Source organism: Oscarella lobularis, chromosome 8 (assembly GCF_947507565.1).
Source record: "Oscarella lobularis chromosome 8, ooOscLobu1.1, whole genome shotgun sequence".
Lineage (NCBI taxonomy): Eukaryota > Metazoa > Porifera > Homoscleromorpha > Homosclerophorida > Oscarellidae > Oscarella > Oscarella lobularis.
This window is the reverse complement of record NC_089182.1, coordinates 3,228,275-3,256,051: the sequence shown is the minus strand read 5'-3', so window position 1 is coordinate 3,256,051 and position 27,777 is coordinate 3,228,275. Positions and strand designations below refer to the sequence as shown.

The 27,777-nt window shown below is 49.9% G+C and overlaps 5 protein-coding genes across 6 annotated transcripts; 4 read left to right on the top strand and 1 right to left on the bottom strand.

Annotated features, from left to right (window-relative positions):
* Positions 1–94: 94 nt before the first annotated feature.
* On the top strand, positions 95–15,246 carry LOC136190083 (fibrillin-1-like). Its single transcript, XM_065978154.1, has 15 exons — positions 95–271; positions 691–947; positions 1,000–1,605; positions 1,667–1,828; positions 1,890–1,930; positions 1,984–2,078; positions 2,128–2,850; positions 3,299–3,555; positions 3,615–4,220; positions 4,281–4,442; positions 4,504–4,544; positions 4,598–4,692; positions 4,755–14,541; positions 14,600–14,898; positions 14,956–15,246. Exons 1-15 carry the CDS (start codon positions 143–145, stop codon positions 15,130–15,132), a joined length of 13,437 nt encoding a protein of 4,478 aa, XP_065834226.1. The 5' UTR covers positions 95–142; the 3' UTR covers positions 15,133–15,246.
* Positions 15,247–15,319: 73 nt separating this feature from the next.
* LOC136190088 (FAS-associated factor 1-like) lies at positions 15,320–18,736 on the top strand. The gene is made up of 20 exons (XM_065978160.1): positions 15,320–15,388; positions 15,449–15,517; positions 15,579–15,745; positions 15,807–15,931; positions 15,991–16,091; positions 16,136–16,236; positions 16,291–16,384; positions 16,435–16,518; positions 16,577–16,642; positions 16,697–16,856; positions 16,920–16,983; positions 17,134–17,215; positions 17,267–17,328; positions 17,378–17,470; positions 17,531–17,667; positions 17,732–17,820; positions 17,872–18,051; positions 18,101–18,238; positions 18,299–18,376; positions 18,435–18,736. Exons 1-20 carry the CDS (start codon positions 15,353–15,355, stop codon positions 18,519–18,521), a joined length of 2,013 nt encoding a protein of 670 aa, XP_065834232.1. The 5' UTR covers positions 15,320–15,352; the 3' UTR covers positions 18,522–18,736.
* Positions 18,569–21,008, bottom strand: LOC136190089 (FGGY carbohydrate kinase domain-containing protein-like). 2 transcript variants are annotated; one of them, XM_065978162.1, is made up of 14 exons: positions 20,808–21,008; positions 20,479–20,748; positions 20,326–20,411; positions 20,226–20,272; positions 20,097–20,174; positions 19,925–20,050; positions 19,768–19,871; positions 19,605–19,712; positions 19,330–19,548; positions 19,191–19,265; positions 19,018–19,138; positions 18,875–18,969; positions 18,767–18,828; positions 18,569–18,705 (listed from the first exon to the last, which is right to left on the bottom strand). In XM_065978162.1, the coding sequence occupies exons 1-14, from the start codon at positions 20,991–20,993 to the stop codon at positions 18,624–18,626; spliced, it is 1,659 nt and encodes a 552-aa protein (XP_065834234.1). In that variant the 5' UTR covers positions 20,994–21,008; the 3' UTR covers positions 18,569–18,623. The 2 variants fall into 2 exon arrangements, with proteins under 2 accessions (XP_065834234.1, XP_065834233.1); XM_065978161.1 differs by having other exon boundaries at positions 20,097–20,272.
* Positions 20,521–26,187, top strand: LOC136190085 (receptor-type tyrosine-protein phosphatase alpha-like). Its single transcript, XM_065978155.1, has 21 exons — positions 20,521–20,993; positions 21,056–21,184; positions 21,235–21,717; positions 21,772–21,900; positions 21,958–22,443; positions 22,500–23,421; positions 23,484–23,715; positions 23,764–23,854; positions 23,911–23,993; positions 24,043–24,079; positions 24,136–24,335; positions 24,410–24,552; positions 24,610–24,745; positions 24,800–24,946; positions 24,997–25,105; positions 25,156–25,256; positions 25,311–25,445; positions 25,497–25,574; positions 25,631–25,782; positions 25,841–25,976; positions 26,031–26,187. Exons 2-21 carry the CDS (start codon positions 21,130–21,132, stop codon positions 26,094–26,096), a joined length of 3,921 nt encoding a protein of 1,306 aa, XP_065834227.1. The 5' UTR covers positions 20,521–20,993; positions 21,056–21,129; the 3' UTR covers positions 26,097–26,187.
* Positions 26,183–27,755, top strand: LOC136190094 (phospholipid scramblase 1-like). The gene is made up of 7 exons (XM_065978168.1): positions 26,183–26,387; positions 26,690–26,767; positions 26,825–27,017; positions 27,076–27,193; positions 27,243–27,345; positions 27,398–27,456; positions 27,516–27,755. The coding sequence occupies exons 1-7, from the start codon at positions 26,237–26,239 to the stop codon at positions 27,567–27,569; spliced, it is 756 nt and encodes a 251-aa protein (XP_065834240.1). The 5' UTR covers positions 26,183–26,236; the 3' UTR covers positions 27,570–27,755.
* Positions 27,756–27,777: the final 22 nt, after the last annotated feature.

Sequence of the window (27,777 nt, the reverse complement as noted above, 5' to 3'; positions counted from 1 at the left end):
TCGCTTTTAAGTCTCCGCCGTCACCATGCACCGTGCACCGCGCCCTCCGACACCGTATTGAAATGCACGAACTTTCCAGTCTCATCTCAGTTGTCCAGCTGTTCTGCTAGAGGACGGAATCGTCAAGCCGATCATTCGTGCAATGATGCGTCCTACTCCTCTTGTCTTGGGAATCATATTTGCGGCAACAAGCAGCGTGCTTGCCACTCATTTTCGTGGAGGAACGTTTAGTTATACGCCATACGATCTTTCGGATCCAAATAACGGACAGGTTAGTATCTGTTTGTAGGCGCAGCCGTTACTAGTAGACGACTCTTCACTGACCTCCCGAATATTGAGTGTAATAATTTTGTAGCCTTACTAGTAGCAAGCTCAGGCTACGACTAAAATTTTAGTGAGATGTGTGACATTTCGTGACTTGCAGCACGCTCCCTGTGATGGTAGACCCTCGACCTAAAACGCGTTCGAAAACGCTTGAAATGGCTTCGATGGTCATGATGTCGTTGTTGCGGTAGTGAGTTCGAGAAAGAGTGCGCCTAACAAAACTGCTGCATTAGTTACATAATTAGTGTAGGTTTACAGTAGCACTGCTATAGTTTTTGCAGAGTAACCACGGTAACTATCCAGTTGCATACGCACGCGGCAAAACCCACTGGATCAACGCATGCGTAATAACGGTTCTTCGTTTAGGTTCGCGTTCGGTTCAAGATCGCATGGAGACAAGGAACGGCCGAGGGCACGTGCAGCAAAGAAGACGAGGGAACTCTCAGGAAATTCGGGCAGCCGGTCAGGTGGCGATGCCTGAGCGATAATTGCGGACAAACGTACGTCGACAACATGCAGTCGTACTGCACGTTCGCCAACCCGCGCGACGACTACTATCAAGGCGAAAGGTCCTTCGACTTCGATTTTCCCGTCTCGAGCACGAACAAAGCATTTCGCATCGGGTAAGAAGGTGCACGTGGCAACGCACGTGTTACAACGACCTCTTTCGTTTAGTATCGACCCCCAGGGAACCCACGACTGCTGTTGGATCGACACGGCCAACTCCGATCTCGGCGACATGCGCATGTTCACTCGCATCGACTTGACGCCGCGTCCGGACACGGGCCTCCTCAATCGAAGTCCCGTCACCGACATGGTGCCGCTCGTTCTCACGCGCACCAAATGCCGTCATCGACTCATCATACCCCACTCGGATCCGGACGTCGACGACGTGGTGCGCTGTCGATGGGCCCAATCGAACGCCGACACTTTCAAAGACGAATGCGGCGTCGTTTGCAACGCGCTCGCCGCTTCGCCCTACAACGCGATTCTCATCGAGGAAACGTGCGAAATGATATGGACGCCGCCCGCTCCGGGCGAGTACGCCGTCGCCGTGCAGATTGAAGATTTCGCGCCGTCGCGTCTCGACGAGCCGCTCAGCAGCGTTCCGCTTCAATTTCTGATCAAAGTCACCGATCAGGTGCTCGAGTGCGATGCGCGGCCCTATATTCTGCCGCAGGAGCGAATGCCGCGCGTTCAAGAGCGCTGCTATGCCGTGCCGGTTGGAGGAACGTTTAACTACGAGCTCCTTATTGGTCACTCGGCCTATCCACAACGGAAGTGAGTTAGCAATTTTTTCGTCTTTTCTATTAATTAGCGCGGTTTTCTCTCTTCTTTTAAGTGTGACAGTTTTTTTGACGACAAAACCGCGCGGTTTGGAAGTGTCGGATCTCCAGGATGCCGCAACGCCGGGTGTTAAACGAGTGACGTTTTTCTGGGATCCAGATTCCGACCAGGAGGGAAAAGAACACTTCCTATGTTTCATTGCTTCAGATGACGATGGGTACGTAAACGATATCTTGTCGGCACTTGAGCATGACCATTCAATCTCCCTTTCATTTTAGTGCCTCGACAGATCTAAATTGTATCACCATTTTGGCAGGATGTACGTTAGTGAAGCGTTTCTTAAATTTTTTCTGACCTACGTTTATTCTATAGTCGACCAGCCCGAAGTCATATTAGACAGCCGCTATCCGCTGGATTTGGAGAGAACTCCTTGGGGCGCAGTAGCATCAATAGAATTCACTAGAAGGGTATATAGGAAAAAGACTGTTGAACTTTTAAATAATGTTTAATTTCTAGGTACGGCGGCCCACCGAGACGCGATACGTTCGCATCCACGACTTCGAAACGGATGCCTTGGTGCAAGAAATCGACACGAGCACGAGTCCAGCCGTCGATATTTCATTCGATCAACGCACGGCGACGTTCAATCTGACTGGCAACTACACGAGAAATGCAACCTATTACGTAGTCATGGAAGAAGGCGCGTTCGTGGGAACGATTTCCTGCTCAGGCGGCGGTCCCGTCTGTACTGGAATTTATTCCAAATACTCGTGGCGTTTCGTCTCCAACGGGCCGCCGGACGTCGACGAGTGCGCTTTGGGCACGCACTCGTGTCACTTCAATGCAAAGTGCATCAACATCGATCAATCCTTCGTCTGCGAGTGTAAAAACGGCTACGTGGGCGACGGTTTTACGTGCGTCGACGTCGACGAGTGCGCCGACGGATCGCACAATTGTCACGCTCTGGCGAGATGCGTCAACGTCGTCGGATCGTTCGAGTGCCGTTGCAAGAACGGTTACTCTGGAAACGGGACGCACTGTCAAGATGTCGACGAGTGTTCGAGCGGATCGCACAATTGTCACGTGGACGCTTTATGCATCAACGTCGGCGGCGGTTTTGAATGCCGATGCTTGACGGGATTCAGAGGCGACGGCGTCGAGGAGTGCGTTGCCACTCATTTTCGAGGAGGAACGTTTAGTTATACGCCATACGATCTTTCGGATCCAAATAATGGACAGGTTAGTATCTGTTTGTAGGCGCAGCCGTTACTAGTAGACGACTCTTCCCTGACCTCCCAAATACCCATCATTATTATTGAGTGTAATAATTTTGTAGCTTTGCTAGTAGCAAGCTCAGGCTACGACTAAAATTTTAGTGAGATGTGTGACATTTCGTGACTTGCAGCAGGCTCCCATGTAATGGTAGACCCTCGACCTAAAACGCGTTCGAAACGCTTGAAATGGCTTCGATGGTCATGATGTCGTTGTTGCGGTAGTGAGCGCCTAACAAAACTGCTGCATTAGTTACATAATTAGTGTAGGTTTACAGCACGGATTGTAGAGACTCTAATCCGTGTTTACAGTAGCACTGTTATAGTTTTTGCAGAGTAACCACGGTAACTATCCAGTTGCATACGCACGCGGAAAAACCCACTCAACGCATGCGTAATAACGGTTCTTCGTTTAGGTTCGCGTTCGGTTCAAAATCGCATGGAGACAAGGAACTGCCGAGGGCACGTGCAGCAAAGAAGACGAGGGAACTCTCAGGAAATTCGGGCAGCCGGTCAGTTGGCGATGCCTGAGCGATAATTGCGGACAAACGTACGTCGACAACATGCAGTCGTACTGCACGTTCGCTAACCCGCGCGACGACTACTATCAAGGCGAAAGGTCCTTCGACTTCGATTTTCCCGTCTCGAGCACGAACAAAGCATTTCGCATCGGGTAAGAAGATGGACAGTGCACGTGGCAACGCACGTGTTACAACGACCTCCTTCTTTTAGTATCGACCCCCAGGGAACCCACGACTGCTGTTGGATCGACACGGCCAACTCCGATCTCGGCGACATGCGCATGTTCACTCGCATCGACTTGACGCCGCGTCCGGACACGGGCCTCCTCAATCGAAGTCCCGTCACCGACATGGTGCCGCTCGTTCTCGCGCGCACCGGATGCCGTCATCGACTCATCATACCCCACTCGGATCCGGACGTCGACGACGTGGTGCGCTGTCGATGGGCCCAATCGAACGCCGACACTTTCAAAGACGAATGCGGCGTCGTTTGCAACGCGCTCGCCGCTTCGCCCTACAACGCGATTCTCATCGAGGAAACGTGCGAAATGATATGGACGCCGCCCGCTCCGGGCGAGTACGCCGTCGCCGTCCAGCTCGAAGATTTCGCGCCGTCGCGTCTCGACGAGCCGCTCAGCAGTGTTCCGCTTCAATTTCTGATCAAAGTCACCGATCGGGTGCTCGAGTGCGATGCGCGGCCCTATATTCTGCCGCAGGAGCGAATGCCGCGCGTTCAAGAGCGCTGCTATGCCGTGCCGGTTGGAGGAACGTTTAACTACGAGCTCCTTATTGGTCACTCGGCCTATCCACAACGGAAGTGAGTTAGCAATTTTTCATCTTTTCTATTAATTAGCGCGGTTTTCTCTCTTCTTTTAAGTGTGACGGTTTTTTTGACGACGAAACCGCGCGGTTTGCAAGTGTCGGATCTCCAGGATGCCGCAACGCCGGGCGTTAAACGAGTGACGTTTTTCTGGGATCCAGATTCCGACCAGGAGGGAAAAGAACACTTCCTATGTTTCATTGCTTCAGATGACGATGGGTACGTAAACGATATCTTGTCGGCACTTGAGCATGACCATTCAATCTCCCTTTCATTTTAGTGCCTCGACAGATCTAAATTGTATCACCATTTTGGCAGGATGTACGTTAGTGAAGCGTTTCTTATATTTTTTCTGACCTACGTTTATTCTATAGTCGACCAGCCCGAAGTCATATTAGACAGCCGCTATCCACTGGATTTGGAGAGAACTCCTTGGGGCGCAGTAGCATCAATAGAATTCACTAGAAGGGTATATATATATAGAGAGAGAAAAAAAGACTGTTGAACTTTTAAATAATGTTTAATTTCTAGGTACGGCGGCCCACCGTGACGCGATACATTCGCATCCACGACTTCGAAACGGATGCCTTGGTGCAAGAAATCGACACGAGCACGAGTCCAGCCGTCGATATTTCATTCGATCAACGCACGGTGACGTTCAATCTGACGAGCAACTACACGAGGAATGCGACCTATTACGTAGTCATGGAAGAAGGCGCGTTCGTGGGAACGATTTCCTGCTCAGGCGGCGGTCCCGTCTGTACTGGAATTTATTCCAAATACTCGTGGCGTTTCGTCTGCAGCGGGCCGCCGGACATCGACGAGTGCGCCTTGGGCACGCACTCGTGTCACTTCAATGCAAAGTGCATCAACATCGATCAATCCTTCGTCTGCGAGTGTAAAAACGGCTACGTGGGCGACGGTTTCACGTGCGTCGACGTCGACGAGTGCGCCAACGGCGGCGGCTTCATCGGCTTGCACAACTGCGATCTCATCCGCGCTCGATGCATCAACGTCGTCGGATCGTTCCAATGCGAGTGCTTGTCCGGCTACAGAGGCGACGGTCAATCTTGCGTTGACGTCGACGAGTGCGCCGAGGGCGCGCACGATTGCGACTTGATTTCGGGTCGGTGTGTCAATACGGACGGTTCGTTTCGATGCAAATGTCGGCCCGGCTACGTGGGCGACGGACGTCGTTGCGAAGACGTCGACGAGTGCGCCGACGGATCGCACAATTGTCACGCTCTGGCGAGATGCGTCAACATCGTCGGATCGTTCGAGTGCCGTTGCAAGAACGGTTACTCTGGAAACGGGACGCACTGTCGAGACGTCGACGAGTGTTCGAGCGGATCGCACAATTGCCACGTCGACGCTTTATGCGTCAACGTCGGCGGCGGTTTTGAATGCCGATGCTTGACGGGATTCGACGGCGACGGCGTCGAGGAGTGCGTCGACGTCGACGAGTGCGCGCGGGAAACGGACGACTGCCACGCGAAGGCGCAGTGCACGAACACGCGCGGTTCGTTCGAGTGCGCCTGCATGGACGGCTATTCGGGAAGCGGGCGAAATTGTTTCGATATCGACGAGTGCTCCCTGGGAATTGACGCGTGTCACGCGAACGCGCGCTGCTTCAACCTGCCGGGCGCGTTCTCCTGCGCGTGTCGCACAGGCTACACGGGCGACGGGCGCGATTGCGTCGACGTCGACGAGTGCGCTGACGGCACGGACGACTGCAGCTCCAATTCGCGCTGCACGAACACGATTGGATCGTTCAGTTGCGGTTGCGACGTCGGTTACAGCGGCGACGGCGTGACGTGTGTTGACATAAACGAATGTCGCGTGGACTTGGACAATTGTCATGTTAACGCGGACTGTTTCAACGTCGACGGCTCATTCACGTGTCAGTGTCGAGAAGGATACTCGGGCGATGGGGTTTTATGCAGAGATATTGACGAATGTAGCAGTGGAATTCACGGGTGTCACAGCAACGCATTGTGCGAGAATACCGCGGGATCATTCGAGTGCCACTGCAAGAGCGGCTACACTGGAGACGGCAAGAGTTGCGTTGACATTGACGAGTGCGTCAGCGGCGCTTGCGATGTGAATGCGGACTGCAGCAACTTCGTTGGATCCTATTCGTGCCGTTGCAGAAGTGGATTTACCGGCAACGGTTCTGTTTGCTTTGATATCGACGAGTGCGAATTTGGCGTCGAAGAATGCCACGTTAATGCCATCTGCACTAATACGAGGGGATCGTTCAAGTGCGAGTGTAAAAACGGCTACAATGGAAACGGGATACAGTGTATTGACATTGACGAGTGCAATAGCGATGACAATAAGTGCGACGTGAATGCCGATTGCTTGAACTCAGAAGGCTCCTATTCCTGTCAATGCAAACGCGGATTCAGCGGAGACGGTTCGAACTGTTTCGATGTGAACGAGTGTCGTCTGGACCAGGACAACTGCGATGTCAATGCGCGTTGCGTCAATAAGATAGGAACGTTCGCATGTCGATGTAACGATGGCTACACTGGAAGTGGCGTCGAATGCGTTGACATCAACGAGTGTTCGCTGGCGACTCATAACTGTCACGCAAAAGCAACGTGCACCAACTCCGTCGGCTCATTTGTATGCGAATGCAAGAAGGGATACACTGGAAATGGGACCTATTGTCGAGACGTTGACGAGTGCACGGAAGGCGGTCATAGTTGTCACGCCGACGCTTCATGCGTGAATACGGGCGGCAGTTTCGAATGCGAGTGCAACAAAGGATTCGTTGGAAACGGTTTCGCTTGCAGCGACGTCGACGAGTGCGCGACAGGAGCCGACGATTGCAGCGAGAAAGCGGAGTGTCGAAATACTCGCGGTTCGTACGAGTGTCAATGTATCGGCGGATATTCTGGCAGCGGGAAAGAGTGTCTCGACATCGACGAATGTTCACTGGGAATCAGCGATTGTCACAGGAACGCGCGATGTACGAACTTACCAGGAACGTTCAACTGTACGTGCCGCAGGGGCTACACTGGCGACGGATATACTTGCGACGATATAGATGAGTGCATCAGCGAATTAGACGACTGTGACTCAAAAAATTCGGTATGTGTTAACACTAAGGGCTCGTTCAGCTGCGGCTGCAACAGCGGATACAGCGGTGACGGTGTAACGTGTGTCGACATTAACGAATGCGCACAAGATCTCGACGATTGTCATCTGAACGCCGATTGTTCTAATACGATCGGATCATTTACGTGTCGATGTCGAGATGGGTTCACCGGAGACGGCATAGAGTGCCGAGATATCGACGAATGCGCGACCGAAAGTCACAATTGTAACGTCAAAGCGAATTGTGAGAACACGGCTGGATCATTTAAATGCCGTTGCAAAGAAGGGTATGATGGAGATGGCCACCAAAGTTGCGAAGACATCAACGAGTGCAGCAAGGAATTAGACAATTGCGACGTCAATGCAGATTGTTTCAATACAGACGGTTCGTTCACGTGCCAGTGTCAAGAGGGATACGTAGGTAATGGCGTAAAATGCCAAGACTTTGACGAGTGTGATGCCGGAAGCCACGACTGTCACGTCAAGGCGAATTGTGAGAACGTTGCAGGGTCATATACTTGCCGCTGCAAAGACGGATATACCGGAGATGGAAGATCCTGCGTGGACATAAATGAGTGTGACAGCAGTACTGACGATTGCGACGTGAATGCCGATTGCTTGAACTCAGAAGGCTCCTATTCCTGTCAATGCAAACACGGATTCAGCGGAGACGGTTCAAACTGTTTCGATGTGAACGAGTGTCGTCTGGACCAGGACAACTGCGATGTCAATGCGCGTTGCGTCAATAAGATAGGAACGTTCGCATGTCGATGTAACGATGGCTACACTGGAAATGGCATTGAATGCGTTGACATCGACGAGTGTTCGCTGGAGACTCATAACTGTCACGCAAAGGCAACGTGCACCAACTCAGTCGGCTCGTTCGTATGCGAATGCAAGAAGGGATACACTGGAAATGGGACCTATTGTCGAGACGTAAACGAGTGCGCGGAAGGCGGTCATAGTTGTCACGCCGACGCTTCATGCGTGAATACGGGCGGCAGCTTCGAATGCGAGTGCAACAAAGGATTCGTCGGGAACGGTTTCGCTTGCAGCGACGTTGACGAGTGCGCGACAGGAGCCGACGATTGCAGCGAGAAAGCGGAATGTCGAAATACTCGCGGTTCGTACGAGTGTCAATGTATCGGCGGATATTCTGGCAACGGGAAAGAGTGTCTCGACATCGACGAATGTTCACTGGGAATCAGCGATTGTCACAAGAACGCGCGATGTACCAATTTACCAGGAACGTTTAACTGTACATGTCGCAGGGGCTACACTGGCGACGGATATACTTGCGATGACATAGACGAGTGCATCAACGAATTAGACGACTGTGACTCGAAGTCGGTATGTGTTAACACTAAGGGCTCGTTCAGCTGCGGCTGCAACAGCGGATACAGCGGTGACGGTGTAACGTGTGTCGACATTGACGAATGCGCACAAGATCTCGACGATTGTCATCTGAACGCCGATTGTTCTAATACGATCGGATCATTTACATGCCGATGTCGAGATGGGTTCACCGGAGACGGCGTAGAGTGCCGAGATATCGACGAATGCACGACCGAAAGTCACAATTGTAGCGTCAAAGCGAATTGTGAGAATACGGCTGGATCATTTAAATGCCGTTGCAAAGAAGGGTATGATGGAGATGGTCAAAGTTGCAAGGATATCAACGAATGCAGCAAGGAATTAGACAATTGCGACGTCAATGCAGATTGTTTCAATACAGACGGTTCGTTCACGTGCCAGTGTCAAGAGGGATACGTAGGTAATGGCATAAAATGCCAAGACACTGACGAGTGTGATGCCGGAAGCCACGACTGTCACGTCAAAGCAAATTGTGAGAACGTTGCAGGGTCATATACTTGCCGTTGCAAAGACGGATATACCGGAGATGGAAGATCCTGCGTGGACGTAAATGAGTGTGACAGCGACTCTGACGATTGCGACGTGAATGCCGATTGCTTGAACTCAGAAGGCTCCTATTCCTGTCAATGCAAACACGGATTCAGCGGAGACGGTTCAAATTGTTTCGATGTGAACGAGTGTCGTCTGGACCAGGACAACTGCGATGTCAATGCGCGTTGCGTCAATAAGATAGGAACGTTCGCATGTCGATGTAACGATGGCTACACTGGAAATGGCATTGAATGCGTTGACGTCGACGAGTGTTCGCTGGCGACTCATAACTGTCACGCAAAAGCAACGTGCACCAACTCCGTCGGCTCATTTGTATGCGAATGCAAGAAGGGATACACTGGAAATGGGACCTATTGTCGAGACGTTGACGAGTGCGCGGAAGGCGGTCATAGTTGTCACGCCGACGCTTCATGCGTGAATACGGGCGGCAGTTTCGAATGCGAGTGCAACAAAGGATTCGTTGGAAACGGTTTCGCTTGCAGCGACGTCGACGAGTGCGCGACAGGAGCCGACGATTGCAGCGAGAAAGCGGAGTGTCGAAATACTCGCGGTTCGTACGAGTGTCAATGTATCGGCGGATATTCTGGCAACGGGAAAGAGTGTCTCGACATCGACGAATGTTCACTGGGAATCAGCGATTGTCACAAGAACGCGCGGTGTACAAATTTACCGGGGACATTCTATTGCACGTGTCGCACGGGCTACACTGGCGATGGATATACTTGCGACGATATAGACGAGTGCATCGACGAATTGGACGACTGTGACTCGAAGTCGGTATGTGTTAACACTAAGGGCTCGTTCAGCTGCGGCTGCGACAGCGGATACAAAGGTGACGGTGTAACGTGTGTCGACATTAACGAATGCGCACAAGATCTCGACGACTGTCATTTGAACGCCGATTGTTCTAATACGATCGGATCATTTACGTGTCGATGTCGAGATGGGTTCACTGGCGATGGCGTAGAGTGCCGAGATATCGACGAATGCACGACTGGAACTCACAATTGTAACGTCAAAGCGAACTGTGAGAACACGGCTGGATCATTTGAGTGCCGTTGCAAAGAAGGGTATAATGGAGATGGCCAACGTTGCGAAGACATCAACGAGTGCAGCGAGGACTTGGACAATTGCGACGTCAATGCAGATTGTTTCAATACAGACGGTTCGTTCACGTGTAGCTGTCGAAGTGGATATAGAGGCAACGGTGTGAGTTGCATTGACGTTGACGAATGTGCTTTGGATCTTTCCGATTGTCACGTGAATGCCGACTGCTGGAATTCAAACGGGTCGTACGTCTGCACTTGTCGCAATGGATACGAAGGAAACGGGCGTATCTGTCGAGATATTGACGAGTGCGCAGAAGGCAGTCACCAATGCCATCGATTGGCTTCGTGCGAGAACGTGAACGGTTCCCACTATTGTTCCTGCAAAGACGGCTACAGCGGAGACGGATTCAAATGCGAGGACATCGACGAATGCTTGCTGGGAAGAGACGATTGTCACGCTAAAGCGAAATGCTTCAACTTCGGCGGATCGTTCGGATGCGAATGCTCGGAGGGTTATTACGGAAATGGGTCGTCGTGCTACGACGTGGACGAGTGCGCGAGCGGCACGCACTCTTGTCACGACTACGCGACGTGCAGCAATACGGAAGGATCGTACGCGTGCGAGTGTCGTGACGGATTCGGCGGCGACGGAATCGACTGTTTCGACGTCGACGAATGTCTCGTCGGCACGGCGGACTGCGACGTTCGATCGACGTGTCTCAACGTGAACGGTTCGTACGAGTGCGAGTGCAAGCAAGGATACGTCGGAAACGGCACCTATTGTCGAGACGTGAACGAGTGCGCGCGAGGCGAGCACAATTGTCACGCCGACGCTTCGTGCACGAACGTCGACGGCGGTTTCGAGTGCGAGTGCAAGCGAGGATACTTCGGCGACGGAGTGCTCGCCTGCGTCGACGTCGACGAGTGCGCGACGGAAAGCGACGACTGTCATTCCAAGGCGACGTGCACGAACACGCGCGGCTCGTTCGCGTGCGCCTGCTTCGACGGATACTCCGGCGACGACGGCAGAGACTGTCGCGACGTCGACGAGTGTCTGATGGGATTCAGCGATTGTCACGCGAACGCGAGATGTTTCAATTTGCCGGGATCGTTCGGTTGCATGTGCCGTACGGGCTACGAGGGAGACGGCAAGAGCTGCGAAGATATAGACGAATGCGCTGTCGGCTCGGACAACTGTGACTCGAACTCGAACTGCGTGAACACGATAGGGTCCTTCAGCTGCGGCTGTGCCGTCGGATTTCGCGGCAACGGCGTGCAGTGCGACGACATCGACGAATGTGCCGACGATTTGGACAATTGTCACATGAACGCCGTTTGCACGAACACGAACGGTTCGTTTGCGTGTCGTTGCCGAAAGGGCTATATGGGTAACGGCGTGGAATGTCGAGACATCGATGAGTGCGCTTCGGGGGCTCACGGATGTCACGACAAAGCGACTTGCGAGAACACGGCGGGATCGTTTACGTGCCGCTGTAAGGAAGGATATCGCGGAGACGGCCAGCGTTGCGAAGATATTGACGAGTGTGCCGATGAGGTGGACAACTGTGGCGTCAATGCCGACTGCTTCAACACGAACGGCTCGTTTGAATGTCGGTGTCGAGACGGATATCGAAGCGACGGCGTTCGCTGCGTCGACGTCGACGAGTGCCAATTGAATCTCGATAACTGTCACGCGAGTGCGTCGTGCTCGAATACGATTGGATCGTTTATTTGTCAATGCAAGGCGGGATACTTGGGAGACGGCGTGCAATGTCGTGACGTCGACGAGTGTACCGCTGGAAGTCACGATTGCCACGCAATGGCGAATTGCCGGAACACGGCCGGGTCGTTTACGTGCAGCTGCAAGGAAGGATACGCCGGCGACGGCGTCGCCTGCGTTGATATCGACGAGTGCGACCGTGATAACGCGTGCGATGCGAATGCCGACTGCGTCAATTCGAACGGATCGTACGCGTGTCGTTGCAGGAGCGGATACAGTGCCAGCGGTTCCGTTTGTGTCGATATCGATGAATGCGAGCTCGGTCGAGATAATTGTCATGCAATGTCTCACTGCACCAACGTTCCCGGGTCGTTCGAGTGCGCCTGCAAGAAGGGCTACGATGGCGATGGTGTCCTCTGTCGTGACGTCAACGAATGCGATCTAGGCGAAGACAACTGTCACGATGACGCAGTCTGCACCAATACGGACGGTTCGTTTGTGTGCCTGTGTCGCGAGGGGTATCGCGGAAATGGGGAAGACTGCGTTGACGTCGATGAGTGCGTGCTCGAAATTCACAATTGTCACGTAAAGGCAATGTGCATCAACTCTATCGGCGCGTTTCGGTGCAGTTGCGGTGACGGATACGCTGGAAATGGAACGCACTGCCGAGATATCGACGAGTGTGAGGAGGGTAGACACGATTGCCATGACGACGCTCTGTGCGAGAACACGGGTGGCAGTTTTCAGTGCACGTGCAGACGAGGATTCGTCGGCAATGGTTTCGTCTGCACGGACGTCGATGAATGCGCTACAGAGAGCGATGATTGTCACGCCAAGGCGACGTGTACGAATACGCGCGGTTCTTTCGAGTGCGCCTGCACCGCTGGATATTTCGGCAACGGCAAAGAGTGCGTCGACGTCGACGAGTGTCGGATGGGAACCGACGAGTGCCACGCGAACGCACGATGTTCCAACACGCCGGGTGCGTACAACTGTAGCTGTCGAACGGGTTACACGGGCGACGGATGGAACTGCGAGGACGTCGACGAATGCGCGGAAGGCTTCGACGATTGCGGCTTGAATGCCGACTGCGTGAACACTATCGGTTCGTTCAGCTGCGGCTGCGACGCGGGATACCGCGGCGACGGCGCAACGTGCGTCGATATCGACGAATGTCAAGACGATTTGGATGACTGTCACGTCAATGCGGACTGCTCGAACACGGACGGTTCGTTTGCGTGTCGGTGTCGAAAGGGATACGTTGGAGACGGAGTCAGCTGTCGCGACGTCGACGAATGCCGTACGGGAATTCACGACTGCGACGCTCGAGCCGATTGTGAGAACACGGCGGGATCGTTCGTCTGTCGTTGCAGGGACGGCTATCGCGGCGACGGTCGGAATTGCGAAGACGTCAACGAGTGCGACGACGTCAGTATGTGCGACCTGAACGCCGATTGTTTCAATTCCGAAGGCTCGTACTCGTGCAAATGTCGACGCGGGTACAACGGAAATGGTTCCTACTGCGTCGACGTGGACGAGTGCGATCTCGGTCTCGATAATTGCGACTCGAATGCCTACTGTCGCAACGTTCTCGGCTCGTTCGCCTGCGAGTGTAAGAGAGGATACGCCGGTGACGGTACTGTCTGTCGTGACGTCGACGAGTGCGCTCGAGGCGACGACGATTGCCACGCCGGCGCTCACTGCGTCAACACGGACGGCTCGTTTTCGTGTCAGTGCATGAAAGGGTATAGTGGAAACGGAGTTGTGTGCGTCGACGTCGACGAGTGTTCGCTGGGAACGCACGATTGCCACGCAAAGGCGCGATGCAGCAACACAGTCGGCTCGTTCCTGTGCGAGTGCGAAGACGGCTACGCGGGCGACGGAAAACACTGCGGAGACATCAACGAATGCGGCCGAGGAAACGATTGTCCCGACGGCGCCGTCTGTCAGAATACGAACGGTTCGTTCAATTGCGTTTGCAAGCACGGCTACAGTGGAAGCGCGACGAACTGCACGGACATCGACGAATGTCAAACGGGCAGCCACGACTGTAGTTCGCACGCAATGTGCATCAATACTCGCGGCAGTTACCGGTGCAGATGCCACTGCGGATACACCGGCGACGGACGTCATTGCGTCGACGTCGACGAGTGTTGGACCGGAGATGACGACTGCTGTGCGAACGCGGTGTGCTCCAACTTACCGGGAAGCTACAGCTGCGAGTGCAAACGGGGCTACGCGGGCGACGGTAAAAATTGCGTCGACATCGACGAATGTGCCGACGACGATCTGAACGATTGCGACTCGAAGGCGGCTACGTGCGTCAACACGATCGGCTCGTTTACGTGCGCCTGTCACGAAGGATACTGTAGTAGCGGAGGTGGCGGCGCGTGCGCCGACGTTGACGAGTGCGAGCGTGGCTTGCACGATTGTCACGTCGACGCGATTTGCAGCAATACGATTGGGTCGTTTACGTGCGTCTGCAAGGAGGGCTTTCACGGAGACGGGCGTTCGTGCGAGGGTCAGTTACTTACAATGTAGCTGTAGTAAAGAATTTTGAACTCAATATTCTTGTCTAGATGCGGGAACGTGTACTAATCTTTGGCCAAGGCAGCGCGATCGTTGGCTCGTGGAGGACGACAAATGGGTGAATTCAACGGACGAATGCCCCTCTCTTGGTGATGCGCTGCCCGTGTCCATGTACATGACCGCAGATACGTATACGAATCAGTGGAAAAGTCTCAAGGAGAATTACGTGATTGAATTGAACGCATGGCTGAAAACAGCCTCGCACATTCCCGGAATTCCCGAAAGGGTTGAATTCTTTTCAACGGATTTGAATGAATTGTGGGAAGAGATACAACTGTTTGTGAATCGAGTAAGTACGCGTAGGCGCCGTTCTCTTTCTTTTCCTGCATTATCTTTTGCCTCCTAGATGTATGCTATCTGGTATGAGCACCTTGGCGTCGTTGAAGGATTTCATCAGCCGGAACCATCCGGCGAATGTAAAAATAACGAGAAAGTCGAGAAGTGGAATCATTTCGTCGAGGTTAGCCAGCACGCACAGGCTAACTATCTCGAGCATTACGGTGGAGAGTGCGGTTTGGAATAAAAAAAGTGCGTGTCTTGACTGTTCTTTCTTTCTTTCTTTCTTTCTTTCTATTTTTCACTACATATATATTTACACCGATATAGCACTTTATTAAAAATTTGTCTGTGTCATTGATCTGTACGGTGACCACGTGGCCGACAACGTGTGCTGGTTCGTCGTCCATCGCGCGTTAGGCCAACTATGACGTCATCCATCGCGAACCTGCGTTGTACAATCTCTCATGGCAGATAGAGAGTTAGCGTTGGCCAACTTCGAGGTATCGATTCGACGCGTTTATTAACTCGAAAGCGATCTCATCGCGCGTCGTTCTTCGCAGGCGGCAACAGGATGCGACGACATAACGGAAAGCATCGAACAGCTCGAACGCCACAACTGGATCCTCGTGGTGCGCTCGCACACACACACGCAGCCAGACACGCACACGATACCCCTCTCCCAACCCCTAGGACGCAATCAGCGCCTACATTCCCAAAGATCTTCGCGCTGGTCCGTCGGCTGACGAAGGAAACGGGATCGTTGCCGCGGCGAGTGACGACGATCCGGCGAAAAACGACGCGGAAGCGAATGACGGTTTTTCGTGGGCGTCGTGGCAAACCGAAGGCATTTCCACGAGGTCGAACACGTGTCCGACTCTTCTTAATTATTTTATTATTATACATATTTTCTGTTTCTAGTGCGATGGATTTCCGGGTGACGCCTTCCACTTCCGTTCCCTTCTCGACCTCGCGAATGATTAGTTTGAATGTCGAGTGGAGAGATCAAATGATTCCTCTCGTCGTTTCTGAGGATGTCACTATTGGTAACACGTGACACTAACTAATTTTAATTAAATAATTAATTATATGTCTTTTTTCTCAGCTCAAGTTAAGAGTCTAATCGAAGCTCGCACTCACGTTCCCGTTGATGAGCAGACCTTGAGAGGATGGCCACATAAGGATGTTGCTAGTCGGGATGATATGGTATGGTTATGGTATTGATTATATCACGTGATTATTGTTTTTAGACGCGACTGTCCGATTTGAATCTGCCGAAAAACGTCACTCTGTTCCTTCTTTCTCCGCCTAACGTGGGAAAGGAAACGTTGGTTAGCAACAAAGTTTCAGAGTAGGAGAAAAGAATTTCGCAATTTTTTGAATTACTGAGTGGCAAACTCCTCAGGGCATCCTCTTCCATAGCGAAAGTCAAATTAGACATAGAATATGATGGACGAAAAACAATGATTCCTTATTCCTTGACAAAAACTATTGGAGAGGTTCGCTTTTTTTCCCTTTAGTCTCTCTCTCTCTTCGAACTGTTATTCAGTTCAAACAAGACATGAAAAATCTTTTCAACGTCGAGCCGAGACATCAAGAGTGGCACGGATTTCCAAAAATAGTCACAGACAATGTAAACGTGTAATCAATAATTAGTATATCTTATTGAATTCATTTTTTTCTTCGCTTAGATGGTTCTAGGTGACGTTGGACTATTGCTTCCTATTCACGCCCTTCGTCTCACCAGCGTCACCAAAGTCTTTATATATAAAGCCTCCTATATAGCTCAAAGTCTACGATGTGTTATTTAGGCTCAAGTTGATCGTCCTCCTCCTCCTCCTCCTTCAGTCGAAAAGATGGACGGCGTTCAGGAAGAGGAGAGTTCGGACGATGCCAATTATGAAGACGGCGACGCAATGTTTTCGCTAGGCGACGACTCGTTGCCACAAGTCAAAACCAGGGAACTTTTACGTGAGGAGAAGAAGAAGAAGAAAGAAGACGGTGCGCGATATGGGCATTTTTGTTTGGTTTTAGTGCCGGAGAATAGTGAAGATAATGCGGATTCTCTGCTCCAGTTTCTAGTTCAATTTCAAGACAGGTATGCGCTCAGTCTAAATATGGGGCCCGATTTCCTAAACAACATTGCATAGACGAATGGTTCTTTTCTTTACGTACATACCTATGTAGTTAGTCCTTTATGTCGGTCTCGCACAACGTAGCCTAGTCTTATCTTTCCTGTGATGCTTAGATACGGTGAAATACGGCCGGATTTTTACGTTGGCGCGTTCGGAGAAGCAATCAAAGAAGCGTTTGAATGCAAAGCGATAGAGGTCGAGACAATATATTAATCCGACGCGTGTTTATATCGAATCTTCTCGCAGAGAAAGCCATTGGTGGTTTACGTACATCACGATTTTAGCATCCAGTCCAACGTTTTTTGCAGGCAAGTCTCGATTATTAAAGGGGAGGGGGGGAATACCTTTGCCTTCTAGCACGGTTTTGTGCTCGGCGCCCGTTGTTCAATACCTAAACGATAATTTTGTAACGTGGGGTTGGGACGTGACTCATAAAACGAACGAGAAAAGGTTAGTAGTAGATCCAAATGCCTCGATTTGTTGACGAGACGTCGCCCCCGCGTAACGAAGATTGCTCGAAATCGTCACGAAACATTTCGGAAGCGTCGTCGCCGACACCGTAGAAAACTTCAAACCGGATCAACTACCCGTTCTACTTATCGTCGTGAAGTCGCGCGGCGGCATGGACGTCTTTGCCGTCTTGCAAGGCGAGCGCCAATCGTTTAATTGAACGCAAAGGGGGGTGAAAAAAACCATTTTTTATATATTTAGGTCATATATCAGGTGACGAGTTGATGGCCAATCTCATGTCCGCCTGCGATGCTTTCCAACAAGCGAAAGAGATCGACGTGAAGGAAGAGGTCAGAAGACGAACTATATCTCGGAACGATATTTTGAGATTTTTCCCTCAGGCTGAACGGGCGGCTCGTCAAGAAATCAAGGAGCAGCAGGACGCCGCCTATAAGGCGTCGCTCGAAGCGGACAGGCAAAAGGCGGAGCTGCAGGAAAGAGCTCGGCAGGAAGAACAGGTGCAATTATTAGCGAAAGAGCGAGCCGCCCAAAACGTCATTCAAGAGAAAGTGAAAGAAGAGGTAGGTCATAGTACGACAGCGTCGAATACGAACGGGGGGAGTCGCGTAGGAAAAACAACGCGAATTACGGGGGCGACTGCCGTCGGAGCCTCCGGACGACGGCAGTGCTAAATTGGCCGTACTTCGATTTCGATTTCCGGACGGGAGTCAAGTAACGAGACGATTTCTCGCCGAAAACAGATTAGAAGTAATTCGAATTGCATTGCACGGCCCTATGTCTTGTTTTGACACTCCTTTTCTCCTCTAGCTTCTCTTTATGTTCGTCGCTTCGCAGGGTTATCCCCAACCGAAGTTTTGTATCAAAGCCAATTTTCCGAAAAAAGAGGTAGACGGGAAGCTAATGAATAAATACTTTTTATAGTCGATTACTCTCCATTTCTCAGATTTCCGCATTAGCGGACACGTTGACTTTTGAAGCGGCTGGGCTATGTCCACGCGAGACGTTGTTTGTCGAGGAGGTGGCCCAGTAGTCTCTATTACGTTGAAAATATGCTAATAATTTAAGAGTGCTTCCCAGTGAGTTGCAGTTAATTTAATTTAGGTAGTAAGGCAAGCTTGCGAGCTACATTTAATCACGTAGAGTTCATTAAATGCCTGTAAGCTTGCTGATCGTCTAGCATCTTGAGAAACACCGCGTGCCGTTGACCGTAGTACCTAGTTAATTAATAAAGGGAGTGTACACGTAGATGTGGGGAGAGTTTCCTTTGACCCTTACTTGTGTGTGCTCTGATTTGGCTTTATAATTTTACCGACTTCGGTCATACTGGTCATTGCAACCTTGGGCCAATACTTAGAAAATTGTACGTCGCGTTATTAGGCTTACTTTTATGCTGGGAAAGGCTTTGGCTGCTGTAGCACCTAGAATTGCTGCTCCAATTAGAACAGACTCCTGCTCTTTGGCCAGAACAACTGGCAACCCTAAAGATAAGTAGGTTAGAGGCGGGGGGCGAGTACGCGGCTTTATACCTGTTACGTCAGCGTGCACCTGTAGAAAAAGCGGATTGCGAGCGTCGCCTCCGCACGCGAATATGGTATTGACAGAGTGGCCTGAAGCGGTAAGAGCGTCCACTATGTGACGTGTACCGTGCTGGAGACAAAAGATAGAAAATTCATCTTCTTAACATTCTATTTGTTCTCACTGCTATTCCTTGTAGAGTGGCGAGGTAAAGACGAGCCAAATCATCAGCGTCACTTGAAAGTGTAAGACCGCAGATCTGATGGGGAGGGAGGGAGGGAGGGAGAAGGGGAGAGACTGCAAACGCGTCAGCTGGGGCTTACCATTCCCTTTATTTCGGGGTCTGCCAGAGGCGAACGGTTGCCGTGAAAGTCGGGCAAAACGTGCAAGTCATACGTCAGTAAAACACTCGTATCTAATCGCCGTCTTGACGTCATATCAGCAACGATGCTATTCAACTCGTCGAAGATGGACCGATCGTTGTTTTCCGCTGATTTCTGCACGGATGCCGACGCGGGGTGAGTGCTAATGATGTGCTTGATCTATAAAGCGGAAACGTGGTTCGCAATCAAGAGCGAGGAGAAATAAGTCGTTTTACCAATTTTCCCGTTGCACTCTGTCCGCCTTCGTTGAGCCACAACCCGGGCACCATCGCTGAGAAATACGGACCCCAGACGCCCGGCACAAAGTGAGGATTTGTAGAAATCTGACGCAGAGAGACGTGTCTTCTTAAGAACGCTATTTCTCTACCTCAGACTTACTGCCATATGACAGGAAGATGTTCCGCATATGAGAGCGAGTCTCGACGTCATTTCTTGATGCTCGCAAGGCAGGTTCGTCCCCGTAACGTCAGCTCCCAATACACCTATAAAAAACCATTTGGATATTTACGTTATATTATATTGTCAATACGCATACCTATTCCTCCCGCATGAGCGTCAATAAGAGATGCTCCTACTGGAGTACCAGGTACCAATCCCATTTCTAAGGCAGCTTCTTTTGTTATATGACCAATGAGTGTTCCTGGCTCAACAGCCCTTGTACCTTAAAACAGTATCAAGGAGGAAGGGTTCTATGACGTGCAGCACACCTATTCTGCAATAGCCTTCCTCCGGAAAGTCTCCTAAGCCGATTTCCTTCCAATAAGAATCATCCCAATGAGATTGGTCTAAGGGCAGTACTCGTAACGCTACCACGACGACGAACAGGTTATCAGTACCTTGGTCACACACGTAATTCCATTTGCAAATCACGCAACACAAGGACCTATAAGCACACCTTTCCTCGGAACTAAAACAATGGGCTCCCTATTCCCCGACCTCACTGCATTCCCTGTACACCTAAACGCCAAGAAGTCGGGCAGATCGAAAAAGTGTCCGGCACGATCCCAGCATTTTTTCAAATTCTTATAACAGTATACATGTATACCTAATTATTACTTATTTTAGCCCCCCCCAAGTCCCGCCCCCTACTCTCTTAAGCCAGAGCAGCTTCGGCGCTTGCATTTCGGGCGAAATGATTCCGCCGACGTATTTCAAAACGTCGTGTCCCGTCGCATTGATTTCGGCCGCCTCTCCCACGGCCCGATGATCCATCCACAGAACGACGTTGCGCGCGTCGTCGCCCGACCCACTCGCGCTAACGGGACGCCCGTCGACTCCGAGAACGACGAGCGAGCAAGTGCCCGTGAATCCGACGCCCTTCACGCGAGACGAATCGACTCGAGCCCGCTCTAGAGTAGCCTGCAGAACGCGACGGGCATCGCCTTCGTTTCGCGACCCCCCTTGCGCCCGTTTTCGACCTGGATTGCGCTGCAACAGGCCGTCCATATGTCGTCCGACGACTGCTCGTAGTGATCGGGCCGATCGTTCCACGTTTTAATCGGTCGAACGCACGATTCGAAGTGAATGCATCGGCCTGTCGGTTCGACGAGCGCCGCTCGCGCGCTTCCCGTGCCGACGTCGACGCCGACGTAGTAATGAGACATGTGCGGAAATAAAGAATCCGGGGATTTCGTTGCGTAGGTTTTCCAAATTATTTATTTTTTAGTCCGGGATTTATTGCAGTTACGTAACAGTGACGCTCGAGCCAATCAACAACGCGCGACTTAGTGACTGACTGAAATGAAGTGGTGGTTTTGGAGTTTTTTCTTCTTTGCTGCTCCAGCTTGGGCGCAGGGTTCGTTGCAAGCGCCTTTGTTCAATTAGCGTTATCATGGTGCGTTGTAGACGTAAATCTAATGGCCACTTCTCCTGATGCGACGTTGTCCAATTCGTTTCGCATTCCATCTATATCACGCCAGCCCATCAGCGACACGTCAATTTTTTATGATGGAGACGACCAAACGTGTTTAGTCGACGGCATGGGATCGAATTTCACTCTTCGCGGAAACCAACAAATGAACATACGGCTTCCTTCTGGATGCCCAAACGTGACAACGGTCATCCTTCGAGGAGAATTTTATGGCAGTGCTTCTACAATTAAAGTGTACGTTGACACCTGCACTAGAAATAGAGACTATTTTGTCGGTGCTCCGCGCACGTGCCTCAATGCAACGTGCTTTGAAAAACACAGTTTATTCCGTGCTAATGACAACGATGGAGCCTTTGCAAGGTTCGTCGTTATCATTTGGAAATATAACGCAGACACGCCTCCAATGAGGCCCCTTAAACTATGCGAAATATACATAAGCTCACGGCTAATCAATGAAAGTTTGTCAAATAATTGTAGTTAGCGTTTCACCGTATTGATTTTTTTGTCTGCAGGTGCTCCTACTTCTGCTCCTACAACTGAAGCTTTGACGACAGTTGTTAGCACGACTGTCAATCCCACAACTGTTGTTAGCACGACTCAACTTTTGACTTCTGTTCCGACTGTCGTCCCTACAGCACAAGGTTCGTTGTAAGCACCTTTGTTTAGTCGTATAATCAGTGTTATCATGTGCCTTGTAGACGTAAATCTACTGAACACTTCGGTCATTTTGGCGGTGTACTGGAGGAATAGGTTTCGCATTCCATCTGAGAGTGTCCAGCGTATTGGTGACCCGTCAATTTTTTCTGATGGAGACGACCAAACGTGTTTCGTCGACGGTATGGGATCGAATTTCACTCTTGGCGGACACCAACAACTAACCGTAGCCTTTGCTGATTGCACAAACATTACAACGGTCATCATTCGAGGAGAATTTTATGGCAATGCTTCTACAATTGAAGTGCACGTTTACACCTGCACTGGAAATAGAAACTATTTTGTGGGTGCTCTGCGCACGTGCCTCAATGCAACGTGCTTTGAAAAACACAGTTCATTCCGTGCTAATGACGATGATGGAGCCTTTGTAAGGGACGTCGTTATCAATTTTCAATATAAGTCACACACGCCTCCAACGAGACCCCTGAAAATGTGCGAAGTATACATAAGCTCACGGCTAATCAATGAAAGTTTGTCGAATAATTGTAGTTAGCGTTTCACCGTATTGATTTTTTTATCTGCGCAGGTGCTCCTACTTCTGCTCCTACAACTGAAGCTTTGACGACAGTTGTTAGCACGACTGTCAATCCCACAACTGTTGTTCCAACGACTGATGAAATGACAACTTCTGCCATAACGACTGATGAAGTGACTACAGTTGTTAGCACGACTACCAATCCTACAACTGATGAAGTATTGACTACGGCCCCTTTAACGCCTTCTAATATTGGAACTGTTGGCGTTTCGACTACAGCTTCGAGCCCTACTACTCCTTCCAATTCCAATTCGTCTGCAACTACTGCTATACCTAGAACTGCAGGCGCTACTTCTTCCGTCGTTCAAGCAACTTCTGCTGGTGTTTCAACTACTTCTACGGTTGTTTCCAACGCTTCAACTGTTTCTACGAGTGCTGGTGTTTCAACTACTTCTACGGTTGTTTCCAACGCTTCGACTGCGAGTGCTACTTCGGCTTCTGTCGTTCCTAATAGCACAGCCACTGGTCCTACGGTTTCTACTTCGACTGGCGTCGTTTCGAATGCATCTTCATCTGCTGCTTCCACCGCTTCAGTCTCCTCCACATCTGCTTCCGTTTCTACTGGTGGAAGAGGTGTTTCAGCTACAGCTGGTGCTACGACCGATTCTATTTCAACTACTGCGCTTCCTACCACGTCTCTTCGCACCACTGCTCGTATTCCTGCCGCGTCAACCGCTCATCCTACTACTGTTCCTTCTTCTTCTTTTTCTGCTACAAGTACCGTAGCTGGAGCAGCTAATTCTTCTTCTTCTAACGTTTCCAATACAACCGGCGTTAATTCTACTGTGGATGCTGCCGCGGCTGGTGGTGGTGTTCCTATCAGAATTTCAGTTGGCATTCCAGTGGGCATCATTGTGGCACTCCTTCTTGTGTCAATTCCCGTGATTTTCATTGTACTGAAACGAATAAACAGGTTCAAACAAGAAAAACAGTTCTTGACATAATCTTACTCTTGGGAGTTTTTTCTCCCCGCAGGAAAAAGAATTTAGTTCATTCGGAAGCGGAAGCGGAAATTCACAATGACGAAAACGAGGCTACGCAGGCGACAACTTCGCCTCAATTGCAATCAAGACCATCTACACCAGAAGCCGACAATACGACTCAGCCCGTTCCTCATTATGATACTTCTGTCAAACTGGCAGTATTTCCGGACCATGTTTCAAACCTTCAGAGTCTCGGAGGGACGGGATTGGCCAGCGAGTTTCAGGTATATCTAACACACCCAAGTCGGTCTTTCTCAGTATTTTTTCTGCAGTCATTACAAGTTGTCGGAAAAACGAAGCGAATGACTGTCGGAAAGTCCAGTGTCAATTCTTCCAAGAATCAAAATGGAACCATCATTCCATGTCAGTAACAGTAAATGTATACGTACGTATATATCATGCGTATTTCACATCTTTAGATGATGATAACAGAGTCATTCTGCGAGATCTCTATGGCATAACCAAGACAAAAACGGACTACATCAATGCTTCATTTATTGACGTACGTACGCCCTCATAAACGGAATAATTTTCTATACTCATTTACGTAGGGTTTTCAAAGTCCCAAGCGGTATATTGCCTGCCAAGGTAATTGTGACGTCGCTCTTGGGAAGGGGAGAGCCTTGCGACTTCGTCTCCCTCAGATCCCACAGCAGGAACGTGCTCGGACGTTTGGCGAATGGTTTGGTCGGAATCGGTGGCCGCAATTGTCATGCTTTCAGACGGCACGTGCGAAGAGTACTGGAACGATACAGGAGTCAAGACGTATGACGGTCTCAGCGTGAAAGTTGACAAGATTCGTCATGCGGCCAATTACACGGTTAGAAGCATGGAACTGTATTTGGTAAGAACAACGAATTATAACGTAAAAATTAAATTTCCTACATATAGCAGTGCGTGCTTTTTTCTTGATCTTAGGGAGATACGAAGCGATCCGTAAAACACTATCACTTCAAATCGTGGCCGGACAAAGAAACGCCCGAATTAATGCTATTGCTACTCGGAATGCTGTATGATGTTCGAAGAGAAGTCGGATCTGGCCGACTGGCAGTGCACTGCAGGTACACGGCATTTCTTATCTGACCAATATACAATTATTTGATCTCTTTCATTTCTAGCACTGGTGCTGGTCGAACAGGAACGTTCCTTGCAATACTGTCTATGATGGATAGAGTGGACGCTGGTGACGATATTGACGTTCAAGGCTATACCAGAGAGATGAGAACGAAACGAATGGAGATGGTGCAGACCTTGGTAAGACACCTTGCATCGGTACGTCCCGAGAACAAGGCTTTTTTCGTCTCTCAGGATCAGTATCAGTTTGTCTACGCCGCTGTACTTGACTACGTTCGATGTTGCTCTACTGAAATTAGTCTTAGAGAGTTCAGTGAGGAAGCTGCTAAATATCGTCGAAACACGGCCCTAATGCCTTTTAGCCTAAAACGAAAACACGAAGTATGGTTTTTCGCTATTAGAAGTGTTGTCTAATTAGCTGTTCTTCGTAGTTGCTGAAAAGTGTCTCTCCAAAATTTGACAAGTCTAAATGTTCTTCCGCTTTTGCGCCTTCTCTTGAAGTAGTGAAGAAGAGGAACAAGAGCCTCAAAAGCGTACCGCGTACGAGTTATTTTTAATAATTTCTTTATGCTCGACTTATATGCCCTTAGTCGATTCTAATCGAGTTCTTTTGCGCCCGTTGAGAGATCCCACCTATCCGTCGTTTGGGGGTGCCGACGAGGCTGACTACATCAATGCAAGCTATATTGACGTATTTACCTGAAAACACAGAGAGAAAACGACATTATTATATATATATTAAAAGGGATATGATAAAAAGAAGAAGTTCATAGTGACCCAGCATCCGATGGAAATGACGAAAATTGAATTCTGGAGAATGATTGTTCAAGAGGATGTGGCGACTATCATTAATCTCACCGAGACGAAGGAGGAGAAACCGGTTATTGTCTCGCCGCGAATTAATCAATTGTTAGCGTTATTTTCCGTTTAGTATTGGCCTGACACGGAGAAGGTAAATGAGACTGATTTGACTTCCGGATACTACGTGAGGGGAATGAAAGTTAAGGGGGTATTGTTCGCTGTATTGCAAGGTTTCTGGAGAGTCTTAAGCGGGTTTTTGCTTAGAAAAACAAGTCCCAAAGAGTTAACCAATTTCATTACTACGATTGGCCTGATAAAGATTTTCCACGAAAGCCCAAGGATGTGATTGCCATGATGAGAGAAGTGGACACATGGCAAAAAGAGAACAACTGTCCTCCTATTGTTGTTCACTGCAGGTACCACTGCGCGACGTTTAGACGGAACAATTTATGGTCTCCATGACAATTAATTTAGTACTGGCTCTGGACGATCGGGAGCATTTTGCACGGCTTGGAATGTCGTAGATCAAATGGAAAACGAGAAAGTGGTGGACATTCTTCACGCTGCCAAACTCGTGGAAAGTCAGAGACCAGGAATTCTTTCAAGACTAGTGAGAGCCATCGACCTTAGATAGTCACGCCTATTTGTTACTGATTTTTACTAGGAATCGTTTCAGTCAATTTGGTTGATCCTAGTTGGGTACAATATCTCGCAGGAATTGTCTAACTGAATGGTTGAGATGTCGCCCAGTAACGAATAAACAATATCTAGTATGTAAAGTTTTTATTGGGTAGGCTATGAGTATATATACGGGAATTTGGACGGAACTATTCGCCGGTTTCATTTGTACTCGAGAACCCTGACAACCGAATGGCAGAGACAGGAAAGAGTCCGATCGTGCTGCAGCCGGGCGTCACTCCGATGCCCATGCCGGAAGGAGTGAGCGGCTGCCCGCCAGGACTCGAATACCTCACTCAAGTCGATCAACTCCTCATACAGCAGATGATCGAGCTAATCGAAAGTAATAGGGCAGTATAGCAGGATGTGGGGAGGCCCCAGTCGCAAAAGACGACGTCTAGATGAGCGTTCTATCGTCGAACGAGTCCTACGCGCGCATCAGAGAGCGAGAAGAATAGGCAGCGATCTTTTTTTACTGCGAAACTCGCGTTCTCGCGTCATTCTCGCGCGTAGCGCGTTTTTCTTTTACGGTGTCAGGTGTTGTAGAGGAGGCTTCAAGAACAGGGCGGGGCCGCGGCGTACGTGGGGACGTTCGTTTCCCACGACCTTTGCTCCTCTTATAATATTCGGTATGTGCATTCTCAGTTGTGACCGGTATCGAAATGGAAAACAAGTACATCATTAAAAACACAATGGGACAGCAAGTTTACTTCGCAGCAGAACGTAGGCAGAGAAAATATATCTCTTTTTCTCGAAACCTTTTATTTTTTTTCTATTTAGAGAGCGATTGCTATAAGCGTCAGTGTTGCGGACCGGCTCGTCCCTTTTCCATGTCGATTATGGACAATACGCAGCGCGAAGTGTTGCACATGGAACGGCCGCTTCGTTGCCAGGGATTCTGCTGCCCGTGTTCCCTTCAACTGATGGAAGTCAAAGGACCAGACAACTCCGTTCTTGGATTCATCAAGGAGAAGTAGGAGAACTCCCAAGTATATATATATGTGTGTACCTAAGTGATATGACACCCTAAGGTATACATGCTTGTCACCCACGTGGTATGTCAATGATGCCAATGACGTCACGCAGCTGCTCATCACAGGCCCTTGCTGGTGTGGCCTTTGCAAGTGCTTCAACGATGTTGAATTTCAGGTAAGAGCGCGTTTTTTATATAATTATTTAATCGCATCCTTTTCTTTAGATTTTGAGTGCTGATGGGACTTCGCCGGTTGGCAAGATTGTTTCTCAGTGGTCAGGCTGTGTTCAGGAGTGCGCGACTAGCGCTGGAAATTTCAGCGTTTCGTGTAAGCGTTCATTCTAGTTGGTTACCTTATAATAGTGTGGAGGATTTTTTAGTTCCCATGGATATGACTGTCCAGCTGAAGGCTCTCTTGCTCGCCTCTGTGTTCCTCATTGTAAGTGGGTCAGGTTGAAAATTTTATTATTACTATTATTCGACTCTTTTGTTTTGCAGGATTACATGTACTACGAGCATAGCAACAACAGTGGCGGAGCCGGTGCGCACTGATGCACTTTCCAGCAGCCAGAGTGATGAAATAGATGGAATCGAATCTTTACTATTATGTCGTCTTTTGTATACCTACTGTTTTTTTTGTTCTCGTCTGTTCAAGTGCATGCACACAAGCCCTACAAAACTGTGACCAACGTTGATGTATCTCCCGCGGCTAGATATATAATTTATTTATATCAAGCAGGGGAGTGTCTTGACCACGCGG

Coding starts and splice junctions, on each gene's coding strand:
- LOC136190083 (XM_065978154.1), top strand. CDS start 143: ATGATGCGTCCTACTCCTCTTGTCTTGGGAATCATATTTGCGGCAACA. Junction 2,851..3,298: donor CGGATCCAAATAATGGACAG/GTTAGTATCTGT, acceptor TTCTTCGTTTAG/GTTCGCGTTCGGTTCAAAAT. Junction 4,545..4,597: donor TATCACCATTTTGGCAGGAT/GTACGTTAGTGA, acceptor TTTATTCTATAG/TCGACCAGCCCGAAGTCATA.
- LOC136190088 (XM_065978160.1), top strand. CDS start 15,353: ATGGCAGATAGAGAGTTAGCGTTGGCCAACTTCGAG. Junction 16,643..16,696: donor GTCTCACCAGCGTCACCAAA/GTCTTTATATAT, acceptor TGTGTTATTTAG/GCTCAAGTTGATCGTCCTCC. Junction 18,377..18,434: donor CCAATTTTCCGAAAAAAGAG/GTAGACGGGAAG, acceptor TCCATTTCTCAG/ATTTCCGCATTAGCGGACAC.
- LOC136190089 (XM_065978161.1), bottom strand. CDS start 20,993: ATGTCTCATTACTACGTCGGCGTCGACGTCGGCACGGGAAGCGCGCGA. Junction 20,749..20,807: donor CCTGTTGCAGCGCAATCCAG/GTCGAAAACGGG, acceptor CGCGTTCTGCAG/GCTACTCTAGAGCGGGCTCG. Junction 18,970..19,017: donor GGTGCACGCTGACGTAACAG/GTATAAAGCCGC, acceptor ACTTATCTTTAG/GGTTGCCAGTTGTTCTGGCC.
- LOC136190085 (XM_065978155.1), top strand. CDS start 21,130: ATGAAGTGGTGGTTTTGGAGTTTTTTCTTCTTTGCTGCTCCAGCTTGG. Junction 23,855..23,910: donor AAATGGAACCATCATTCCAT/GTCAGTAACAGT, acceptor TCACATCTTTAG/ATGATGATAACAGAGTCATT. Junction 25,257..25,310: donor TCAATGCAAGCTATATTGAC/GTATTTACCTGA, acceptor ATATATTAAAAG/GGATATGATAAAAAGAAGAA.
- LOC136190094 (XM_065978168.1), top strand. CDS start 26,237: ATGGCAGAGACAGGAAAGAGTCCGATCGTGCTGCAGCCGGGCGTCACT. Junction 27,018..27,075: donor CTTGGATTCATCAAGGAGAA/GTAGGAGAACTC, acceptor TGACACCCTAAG/GTATACATGCTTGTCACCCA. Junction 27,346..27,397: donor TGGAAATTTCAGCGTTTCGT/GTAAGCGTTCAT, acceptor AGGATTTTTTAG/TTCCCATGGATATGACTGTC.